The 12,500-nt window shown below is 46.1% G+C and overlaps 1 protein-coding gene across 2 annotated transcripts in view; it reads right to left on the bottom strand.

Annotated features, from left to right (window-relative positions):
• The window catches only part of pde4dip (phosphodiesterase 4D interacting protein), a 72,597-nt gene that overhangs the window by 37,520 nt on the left and 22,577 nt on the right, over positions 1 to 12,500 (bottom strand). For both annotated transcript variants that reach the window (XM_031575362.2, XM_031575363.2), the window contains exon 4: positions 1,012 to 1,125. In XM_031575362.2, coding sequence (XP_031431222.1) covers positions 1,012 to 1,125 — 114 coding nt within the window. The remainder of the gene's footprint in view (positions 1 to 1,011; positions 1,126 to 12,500) is intronic.

Here is a 12,500-nt window from a genome sequence, read left to right as displayed (position 1 = left end):
ACTAGCGATGAGAACACCAACAAATTCAACAAAATGGCGGATGCGTTAGCATGTCCCACCCAATAGACTTTAGCGGGCAATGCGGCGTCAACATTTATTTGTTTACATCTTCTAGCCTTCTAGGTCTGACCTTCATAGATGTATTTACTGTATTTACACTGAGTAAAAGGATTGATACAGAGTATGTGTTTGATGTGTGGTATCAGATCATCTTTCCTGACATTGTAATAAATACACGGACACAATCACAACAAAGATACACACGCGACAGCTGTGTCTCGGTGTCAACTTCCCCTCACCACTGTAACCAGACTCAACCGGCACCGATGATGCACTGTGCTCTAAAAGCCTGGCCTGTTTTGACCAGTCAAGAGGAAACACAAATCCATGTGCACAAAATGGCCCACACACATACACACATATTTCACATTGCACATCCTCTGCCTAACACACACATGAAAACATGCTGTTCCTAGATGTCCAGCTGTCCAGATGTCCAATAGCAGTGCAGGATCCCCTGCCCACTGAGGACCTGAGGTCACACACACTGACCCTCCACTTACAGGTTCCCACATTAAAAAACATTTCATCCCTACATCTAAAATGTGTTTCATTCATTGACATTCAACTCTAGGCTCATAACTGACTGTATCAGCAGTATTATGCCCTCATTAAAATCACTGGCAGCCCAAAATAAACTGTCTGAAGCACATGCACCTGCCACTGAACATCAACACCTGCACAGTGTTAACACTTCTGGAAAATCAGACAGGCAGACACTTATACATGGAAATAGATGTAAATATAGGCTACAGTAAGTGCCCAGCTGCACACTCTCATTCACACATACCTCAGCTCCATTAATGCAAGCGTGAATACATTCAGCTGTACACACACATATACACACAAACACATTCACATTGGGTTGCACGTGCACATAGAAATACACAGCTATTCTGACACATTTTTGCACACATACACTCACTCACATACACACATACACACACTTACCTTGCGGTGCACATCCTCGCTGCTGCTGTCTTCGAAGCGCTGCTGGAATCGCTCCTCCAGGAAGTAGATGCGCAACTTGAGGCTGAAGTTCTCCTTCTTCAGGTCGGTCAGGTGCTGTGAGATGGTGCGATAGCCGTTAAACATGGCCATTCTCTCACTCTGACTACCTCACACAGGGACGGTGCAGGGGGCTGCCCCCACCGTCTTTACACTACCTCTTCCGCACTGCTCATATCAACAACAAAACAATAAAAAAAAAAAACATAAAAAACATTCAACGATGTCAAGTAAAAGTTATGGTCAGTAGTTGTCCAGGAGTGAAATCCTAGCTGCGCTGAGTTTGGTATGACAACTATAGTGGCAGAGTGTGGGGTGGGTGGGTGTCTATCAGGACACCACACGGGTCCTCCTCCTGCCCCCCTTCAGAGAAGGCGGGGAAGGGAGGGGGAGGGGTGGGTTGGCACAGGGGTGAGAGTGGGGTGTCCGGCTTTCTTAATTTAGCCCTCTGGAGATATCTGAGGAATGTCCAACGGACAGGAGAGCAGCGGAGAGGCGGCGCGTGAACGTGGAGGAGAGAAAGAATGGAGAGAGAGAGAGAGAGAGAGAGAGAGCAGAAGCTGGTTGCCACAAAAGTGACAGTGGAAAGTGACAGTGGTAGAGGACAAGAGAAAGGAGGGAAAGAAGGACAGAACGTGTGTGTGGTTGTGATTTGCGGACTGATATGTAGGGAAGAGAACTACTGTGCCGAGTTGCCGAGATTAGCTGAGATTAGCTGAGATGGCATTGAGACCAAGCGCTGCACTGCAAAAACAGAAATGCCACCACCAGCTGCTCAGGGGCCTATTCTACCCCGATCTCTTACTCTTACCTCTAGTCACCCAGCCTGGGAGTTAAACTGACAGCTGTACCTTACTGACCAGTGTGTGTGTGTATGAGTGTGTGTGTGTGTGTGTGTGTGTGTGTGTGTGTGTGTGTGTGTGTGTGTGTGTGTGTGTGTGTGTGTGTGTGTGTGTGTGTGTGTGTGTGTTGGAATCCCGGACATTATATTCTTTAGTCATTAACAGTGTTTGGAAATTATCTCCATCAGTGTGTGTGTGTGTGTGTGTGTGTGTGTGTGTGTGTGTTGTGTGTGTGTGTGTGTGTGTGTGTGTCAAGAGAGAGTGAGAGAATAACTCAGGGTGAGAGAGGTTCTACAGAGGGGAGAAACACATCAAGAGCCCAAGGGAATGAATACACACATGCACACACATACACCCACGCAAGCACACACATAAATGGGTGCACAAACACAGACATATACCCACAACCTCACACACACACACACACACACACACACACACACACACACACACACACACACACACACACACACACACACACACACACACATACAGACAGAGAGTTAACACATTCCGATCATGAGTCTCATTCCTGACTTTTAGACTGGAATTTTGATCCCATACTTAGACAAGATGGCTGTACAGATGGCATTTAACAGGAACCAAAGGCTGTTTTTTGCCCCTGCAATACACTGATTTAGTTCACCTGATGAGGGGTCTGTACTTCATGATATGCTTTGCCAACACATGGAGAGTGCCCACAGTACCAACAAGTGCCATCAGTCCTCTCTCTCTCTCTCACTTTCTCTCCGACATCGACACTGACACACAAGCACACATAAAGACACAACATGTCTGTATACACGCACACACTGATATTCTGGCATTCCTTTCTCTTGTAAACGTGACGTTCCAACACAAAAAATGATCCTGTCTTTATCTGTACCATCCAGAGGGGGGCAGTATAGCTCTATCCTGCAGTGGTGTACAGCCTGAGCAGGACACGTTATTTTTAGGAGGCACTTCACCGCAGCTGTGCCTTTGAATTTCTGGCCGACTGTGTGGCTCTGCTGTCGCGTCAGTCACAGGAAGAATGCCCCCCCCCAAAAAACACACACAGCCCACCTCACCCTCCACATAAGGCACCATGCCATTGTAAAGCAACACGTGAAGCTCTGTTTACCAACATGCTGTTTGTGTACACTCAGACCAAGAGTCCCTTTAGAATGATCAGACAGTGATCACATGTTCTGGATGGAATACAGGGTACCTCCTTAGCCCATCATCATCATCATCATCATAATCAGCATCATGACACATCACATGGGCTGTCTTGATTACAAAGGGTGCAGAAGTGTGGGAACACTAGATGTGCGCACTTGCTTTGTAAACTAATGACACATCGGTCACATTCAACCCAAAAGCCATTAATGGACCGTGAAAACCAAATGACACCGGAGCGAGTTTTGTTAGTGGCTCGCGCCCTACTGAAGTCGCTCCAAACACTTGGGCTGCTTGTAAACCCACTCTTGAACTAATCAAGTTTATTTTTCCTCACATTAGAAAAAAACAGCCTTGCGCACTCACTCGCTCACAGGAACAACTGCAATAACATTCACACAGGCTGCCATGATTACAGCACTGGGTCATTAGAAAGCAAACAATTGAAAAGATAAACATTCCCAAAATAAATGTAAAGGGACTCTTTGAAAAAGCAAGAGGTTGGGAGCTAAGGGCTGGTTTACAGTCTCAGCAAACCCTCCCTCGGCTCGCAACTCCCCCCTCCCCAAGTCTTCCCCGGCTGAATTCATGAATGAAGCGGAGTCCCTTGGACTTGGACCCTCTGGATTCAATCACTGCACGAGCAGGCCCCAAGAGACGCAGGCGCGCACTGATTAAATAAATACGCCTCTCTCTCTCTCTCTTTCTCTCTCTCCTTCCTCTCTCTTTTTTCCTCTGTGGTGGTGTCTCTCTCCGCATGCTTGATTACGCCGTCCTGTCTGTCAGCAGCGATCTGCGTATGGCTGAGGGTTTCCACCGTGGGGTAAAATGGGAGTTTTATTATTCCGCCAGAGACACATGAGTGTCTGGACAGTGTCTCCCTCTCTCTTACTCTCTCTCTCTCTCTCTCTTTCTCTCTTTCTCTCTCTCTCTCTCTCTCACTCTCTCCCGCCACAGACACTGCTGCTGCCGCTGCTGCTGCTGTCTGCGGCCTGCGCACCCTATGCATCTGCACGTGGAGGACTCGTAACAGATCTCAGTGCTGGGCAGAAGCGCCACATTAGGATCAGTTTAAGTTTTCAGCACATAATGTATGAGGGGTGTGTGAGTGGTGTTGAAGTCTGATGCCAGCTCTGTGGTGCCTCTCTTAGCAGATGCAGGCCCAGCCTGTTCTTGCTATTCTTTCAACTTTCGCAACTGTTAAGATTCCGCTGACCCAGGGTTCACAATTACATCATTCTCACCTCGTGTATTTTATGCCTTCATGTATTTATTATGTTTTAACCAGCTGATTTAAGGTCAGCTATCTCTGTTCATTACATTGGGTCACTGTAAAATAGCTGGACTCAGGGGTCAGAAACAGTAGGACTGACACAGGGTCAGCAGGAAATGCTAGCCAGACAGTTGACAAGATGCCAGACAAAAAGATTAAAGCAAGAGTTTCTTCACATAGGAGACCATGCTGTGATTTACAGATCACCACTCACAGCTCACAGACGAATAGGGGTGGGGGGAATAACGAAACACTGTTTAGTGTCATCATACTTTGCCAAGTATTCTATCATATGTAAGCACTGTGTTTATGATTAAATAACCATTGTTTTAAAGACACGTCTTGCCTATGAGGCCATTAGGATAATACAATCATATACTTCAACCCATTACTAAGTTCACTACATATTACAAAGGAATCTATTTAAAGTCAAAATTATGATTTATTGGATAAGTCATAATTTGGAACATATGCCATCAGTATGAATCTGAGGAATCTGATTTAGTAGCAAGCTACAAATAAATACTTAAAAATAAATAAAATAAAATTCTACATGATGTGCCTTTTACAATAAACATAAGGTGGCTAGCACATTAGCAAGTCAGCTTAAATACGGTAGTGCTAGTCACCTGTTGCGGCCATTAAAGAAATGTAACTGGGCTGGAGTTCTTGGCAGAAAGATGTAGAGGCCTACTGGTACAGATAAGATGTATGCATGGCCAGGAAGAGGCTGGCAGGCCAGTCTCAGGCCCCATTAAGGATCAGCTATGTCTTTTCATTCAAGTACAATTACACACTTGCTTTCCTCATCAAGCGGTTCTCCAAATTCTTTAATGACCTTCACATGTGTGACTGCACATCTCAATTTCAGTTGCACACATGAGATCTGATCAAGGTCATGCCTAATCCTGTGCTTGTCTACTCTGTTGTACCTCATCAAACTGCTGGAATACCAACCACCTCAGGCTCACCAACTATCCATTGATGTAGTGCAAGAACAATGCAATAGTCCATCCCTATTACAAACTCTCTGGTTCACACAGGTCTTTAAGTCTCAGACAGGAAGCAAACTAGCTTCCTTTAGGCTGTTGGGTGCCTACTAAGAGCAGTGTTGTCGGTATGCCTAGCTTGGTCCATTCCATGCGCTGTGTAGTTTGGGGCAGCACCCCTTTTTGAGCTTCTGGCTGTAAACCAACAGTGAAATTAGGCCCCATGCAGTGATGGTTGTAGCCCCACTTCTGACTTGTAGTGATCTTGCGGTCCTGCAGCTGGTGGGTTACTCCAGCCCAGGGGGTGCCTCTTTGGCATCTAGTGATGGGCCCATGAACAAGGATAGTCAACTCTCAACTCAACATGGTAATGGCTGACGTGCATTCTGTGAACTCCTACACTGCAGTCTGACAGGCCTGGAGAAGCAGCGGTAGTTAAATGCCCTCTCTTTTTGGTCTTGCTGCACTCAGAGGGCTAATTGTGTGGTGAGGGTTTGTTCATGGTGCAACACCAACCCCATGCTTTGTGGGTGAGTCATCCTTTTGTGACTGCAGGGACTCCCAAGGTGAAGGTATATCATCCTTTTGTGACTGCAGGGACTCTCAAGGTGAAGGTATATCATCCTTTTGTGACTGCAGGGACTCCAAAGCGAGCAGAACCTGATACTGCTGCAATGGTGCCTGAGACTGGCCTGCCGGCCCCTTCCTGGCCACGGAAGACCTTCAGCCCAGCAAGGCTGGATTATGAAAGCCTCAGTTCATGCCCAAGTTCATTTTGATGGCATATGGTCATGGGCAGGGATGTAAACACACCTGTCATTCCCACTAGCTGTCCAGGTTAGACACTACGCTATGTAATTTTGTGATCTGTGCCAAAAACACATCAGTCGGAAAGCTAGCTACTGCTGCTTTAAGAAACTTCTGTTATGGCATGAGTAACATATTCAAAACATTTGCAGTTTATGCAGTTCAAAGAGGAGTGTACGTCATCACCAGTTGATTAACCAGTTAACCAGATAATTAACCAATTAATGAAGGGGTTGTAGTCCATTTTAAATATCAGATAAAGAAGTCGATATTTTTTAAACTCTGGATTTATTGTTGCTATAGCAACCAAAAGTGAAACCTAGAATGGCATTAACACACTATCATAAATAAATTATACAGTGAGCAAAATGTTGTGCTATGTAACATTTTAGATTAATTTCACATTCACTTTTTCTTTTACTGATGTAGTTATTTATTTATCTCTTCAGTGTATCCATTGACTCCCATGCATTTCTTTCAGACCCATTAAAAATGACAGAATAAAATAAAATAAAGGGTTGATGCAATTTATGCATGGTTAACTTGTTTTCTTTTGATTAAGAATGTGTTTAAATATATACTTATGTTATTGTCAATTCTTATATGACTATATAATATGGGATACAATCTCTCTTGGGACCCTATTTGAAGCGCCTCCATTTTTAAATCTGATTAGAATCCCTCTGTTAGCTTTTCTGCCAAATGTGATGCTTTTGTCATAAAATGCACAATTGTTTGAAGTGTCAGCTGAGATGGCCGAGCACAAACTCTGACAGTTCGTAAAGTAATCACATGAAGTGCCCTGCCCCTCCTTCCACGCTAGCCTGCCAGTCTTTGAAGCTCTGCACAACTCTAAAGGAAATTCCAACAAGTTTTCAATTAAACTGGTGACTGACTTTTTTACGAGGGCCTGATTGTGAAATGCATGGTGGCGAGCGGGCAAGTGAGCGAGCACTCCTCCAATCTCACACCGCTCAAGAGATAGTCTGGCCCTCCAGAGCTGGCAGCCTGAATCACACAGAAACATTTTCCAGACGCTGTAAATTGCATCGGACTGTGTTTTTACAGCACCGATCTGTCTCTCCGTCCATTAGCGGCGCCGCACTGAGCATGCTCCGAGGCCAATGATGTCACGGCAGCCAGATCCCGTGGCAGGTTTTCTCCTGGGGGAGCAACTTTCCCTAGGGGTGGGGTGGGGGGGTTGAGTGGAGGGGTGATTCGCCCTCTTTTCCTTAATCTGCATTTACCGTAGACCGGTGTTATGTTACCATGGCGCCTGGTGTGGAAGGCAGTCATAACAGTTTACCAAAGAGTGTGTGTGTGTGTGTGTCAATGAATGTGAGTGTGAGTGTGAGTGTGAGTGTGTGTGTGTGTGTGTGTGTGTTTCAGAAGTGTCTCTACCATTTAGGGGCCTACGGCTATGGCTGGAGAGAAATGAGAAACTGAAACACATACACACACCAAACACACATGCAAACACACACACATAGTACCTTTTATGTTCTTGACATGCTATGACTTTGTGCACTGTATGTATGCTTACAGTGTTTTTTTATTTTTTCTTAAGTTAAAAGAGTCCTTGAGCTTGAAGTTTCTTATTCAACTGAGCACAGATGTCAATCCCTATAACACTTTCAGGTACCAAACCACTGAGAGTGACTAAACTATGCTTTCAATTATATATTCAGAATGATTCAATTCATTGAGTTTGACGGCTGCATTTACATTCACAATTACATTAAGGAATGAAGTAAGAAGTATTAGAAAACTCGCCTAAGACCAACAAGTTCACTCCCCCAAGAGTACCTGTTCATGTACAGTTCCCCCCAAATATTTTCACCGTATTAAAAATTCTGACTAATTTGTTGTAGAGAGGGTGTGTGTGTGCGTGTGTGATGGGGGGCGTGGGGGGTTAGATGAATAGGAGCCTAAGCAGTCTCTCTCACTTTCAACAGCACGTCCTGTCCTCAGGAAACCTCTGAAAACCCATATTGTCTACAGCAGTCTGTGTCTCTGCCCTCAGAGAAGAGGAAAACAACAGAAGAGAAGAGCACTATGGGAGTGTTGTTCAGTCTGTGTTCTTGTTTCCTGGCAGGCAGTTCTTTGGTTAACCAAAACTCCTGCTCTCCAGCTGGGGAAGGATTCCAGGACCCCGGACCCTGAGCTGAGCTGAGCTGAGCTGAGTCCATCAGGTGACACACAGAGATAGGGCCTATGGAGCAACCAGTGAGATCCAAAAAAAAGATTTCTACAGAGACTCAAAGACGTCTGGAGGAATCCAGTGGGATAAAGAGAACTAGAGGGAACCATGGAGAACCATGAGGGAAGGAGGCGACCAGAACCACAGATACCCGGCAAGAACCGGAGGGATCCAGATTAAACCACCACTAAGTTTTTTGTCAGCCTAGCCTGAGGATCCGGACCCTAAAAAATGGGTTGCCATGGTGACAAGTCAGGGGGATGGGAGGGGAGGGGGGGAACTGTTTTTGTCTTTCTCACCATTATTCTGGGGTTTCGCAAAGATGTCTCCCTCTCCTCTCTCTCACACTTTTCTGTTGTTTCTTTCATCACTCCCTTCTTTGCAGACAACCATATGTCATCTCTCTCTCTCTTTCTCTATTGTAATATTTCTGCTCTTTTATTTCAGTTCTTTTCTGTCGGGCGTGGGGGTGGGGGTGGGGGGGGGAGGTTTTTACACAGTCCTCTCTCAAGAGCTCCATCTCTCCCACTCTCTTTGTCTCCCCCCACTCGCTCACTCTCAAATCATTGCCAGATGTTATGGCAGTATAGGGTGCCAGTGTTGCGTGTGTGCGTGTGTGCGTGTGTGCGTGTGTTTGTGTGTGTGTGTGTGTGTGTGTGTGTGTGTGTTTGTAACTAAGTATTGGGGGCCTCTGCCCAGCTGCCAGGCAATAATGGGGGGGGCAAGCTTTTCCAAAGTGTGTGCCAGCCTTAAATGCTGTCACACTCAGAATCACACACACACACACACCACACACACACACACACACACACACACACACACACACACACACACACTTCCACCCCAAAAACTGGTTTTGACTCAGTCTCCCACACCCCTGCATCCTGCGGTGATGACTACCTGGTGGAGAGAGAAAGGCGTCAAGAAAGGGCGAGTTTACACACACACACGCACGCACACACACATACACACGCACAAAGACACACACCCACTTAGATCAGGGCACATTTCTATACGAACCCCAAGCACATGCAGAAACAAACATCATACAAACACAAACCTGCATTTATACATTGGTGTTGTGGATAGGGTTGTCCTATACAATAACTTCTCATTCAGAAAAGTATGAGCTATCCTAACATGTCCAAGACTTTGCAGTCTAGGAATAATACACAATCTTACGCCCACACACACACACACACACACACACACACACACACACACACACACACACACACACACACACACACATACACACACACACACACGCACACCTATACATACAGATTATGTACTAACACAGACATACAAATACATCACAAATGTGAATATGCACACAAATAAACACACACACGTGCATATACACATTTGTAAAAGTGCACATGTCCACACAACTATATATTTGTCTATTTTACAAGCCTTTGGTTCCTTGTATTTACCGGGATTGTATTCTAATGGCTTTTCCCCTACTTGTAATGAAACTGTTATGGATTTCACCTCTAAGAGTAAGAGTTCAACTGAAACAGCCGAGCTTGCAGTGACGGCTACTGCAAAACACAAAGACCAAGTTTATGGCTGTTACTCTGACTAAGGGGAGACTGGAACTGATCAGCCAGTGCACATGTAGTGCTGTCCTCAACAAAGAAGCAATTCCTCACAGTAGACATCCCCCCTCCTTCAAAAAAATGCACATTAGAGCCCGGAGGAATCCAAGCATCCCACAATGCACCACATCTTGGCCAGGTTACTTTAAGGAGGGCGAAACCGTACACCGCGGGGAGACATTTTTTGGCTGCGGATCTGATGCTCCAGTGAGAGCGTTCCTGGCCAGGGCTGTCTGTGATATTCTAGCCCCAGAAGGGGGCTTTTCCCCGGGCAGGCTGTGACGGATGACCCCTGAGCTGGAGCGGGGGACTGGATGGATGGATGCAGCAGACTGATAGTCCCTGAGAGAGAGTGGTCGTCTGGAGTCAGGCTGCCAGCGCTGCAGGCTACGGGCCCGTGTGCGGCCGTCACCACATCCAGCGCAGCGCACCCTCCTCTACTCTTGACCTCGCCCTCCTTCTCCCTCCTTTTCTACGGCTTTCTATGGCTCTGTTCTTATAGCAGGGTTATATAACCCTATATGTAGGGATAGACAGGGATAGAAAAGGGTTCAAAAGGGTTTAAAAGGGTTAAAAGCTGGGATCCAAAATAGCTCAGTCACCATTTTAGGCAAAGAGCCACATCAAGGGAATACAAGAAGAGGGATGTATGGAGGCAGAGAGAGATCAGCAGTGCAGACAAAGCACAGGGGAAGAGAGAGTGAGAGAGTGAGAGAGCGAAAGAGCGAAAGAAAGAGAGAGACATACAGTGTGTGCATGTCTGTGTGTGTGTGTGAGAGAGAGAGAGAGAGCAAAAGAAAGAGAGAGAGATGCAGTGTGTGCATGTGTGTGCATGTGTGTGTGTGTGTGTGTGTGAGAGAGAGAGAGAGAGAGAGAGAAAGAGCGAAAGAAAGAGAGAGAGATGCAGTGTGTGTTTGTGTGTGTGAGAGAGAGAGAGAGAGAAAAGAGAGAGAGAGAGAGAGAAGGTTGACTACGAGAATGAGACCTGAGACTGGGCCAAGGTGTAACTCCTTTGGCAAATGATCTAAGGCTCCCTCTATCCCTCTCTCCTTCTCTCTCTCTCTCTCTCTCTCTCCAATCCCTCTTTCTCTTTAGAATGCATTCAGAGGTGTGATTCCTGTGAGACAGCCAAAGAGGAAATTAGGTCATTTTCGAAAGGAGACGGGAAAGTGAGAGAGACTGAGAGAGAGCGAGAGTAGCAGACTGATGGAGGTAGACAGGGAGAGGTAGATTGGAAAGTTTGCTTCCAAAGATTACATCTTTTACATATAATACCCATTATATTTATAGAAAGGGCATATGTCCCTGTACAATAAGGCTACGCTGAAGGCAAAGGAAGGGGGGGGGGGGTCACACACATACACACACACACACACACACACACGCGCACACGCACACATGCACACACGCACACACACACACACACACACTCACACACATGCGCGCGCCCATACACCCACACAATGCGTTGCCTTTCTCAGGCTCACTTCAAACATGGGCAATCTGTCTCTAATTCACTCTGTTTACGCTGTGCCCAAATTACGGAGCAAGTTCAGCTCGTACCCGAAAGCCACTGCCAGCCACCACAAGCGCAGCATCCAGCACTCCTGTCCTTCACTGGGGTAATGTGATCCCTTGCTTTCCGTCTCTCTCTCTCTCTTTCCCTCTTGCTTTTCCATTTTGCTCACTCTCTCTCCTCCTTTTGTCTCTCCATCTCTTCCTCTCCCACCATCTGTGTGGTGTGCATATGTGTGTATGTGTGTGTGTGTGTGTGTGTGTGTGTGTGTGTGTGTGTTTGGGGGTGGGTGTTACCCAATGGGAATGTGGTTTATAAACAGACAGGGAGAAGACAAAGGGATGGTTTATGTGCTTAGGCTCAAAGCACAGAGGAAATGCCTCAAGCAAACACACACAGAAAGAGAGGTGGGTTGGGAGAGAGAACAAGAGAGCAGCCATTAACTTAACTTAAAATCCAACATCAATTAACTCCTCTGTCTCAGGTCCAGACCAACGGGGTTTTAGTTGGTTGTTATAGCCGCATTATAAATGCCTCATAAAGTATTGTGATGCATTAGTCTATGATAATGTATGCATGGTTTGTGAAGTCCTAATAATACTTAACTTCCACACCAGTTTACGAGGACAGCTTTATGACAAGTATAGCTGCCATCATGATGGCAAACAGATGAAGAGCCTGCAAAGGCCTTCCTGAAGACAGCAGACAAGTGTAGTTCACAGCCAACACTGATGGACCTCAAACACTCCCAAATAAGTAACACCTGCTGCTCCATGTTCTGCACACACACACAATACTATCGCTTAAGCTACATTCAAAACTCTGGCATTTCCAGATAGAGATTTGCAGGCAGCCACTACGACTGGGTTGGGACATAAGGCCTTTCTCCTCTCTAGAGGAGGTGCTGTACCACTTATGGCCAGAAGGGGGCAGCAGGTGGAGAGGGCATGGATTGATGAGAGATGTTACAGTAAGGACTTATGGGAGTGCTGATGTTATCAAGGCTAATGGAGATTTCAGAGCCATTATCAGAGAACAGC

Source organism: Clupea harengus, chromosome 10 (genome assembly GCF_900700415.2).
Source record: "Clupea harengus chromosome 10, Ch_v2.0.2, whole genome shotgun sequence".
Taxonomy (NCBI): Eukaryota; Metazoa; Chordata; class Actinopteri; order Clupeiformes; family Clupeidae; genus Clupea; species Clupea harengus.
The sequence above is the reverse complement of the archived record's forward strand: the minus strand, read 5'-3'. Positions and strand labels throughout refer to the sequence as shown.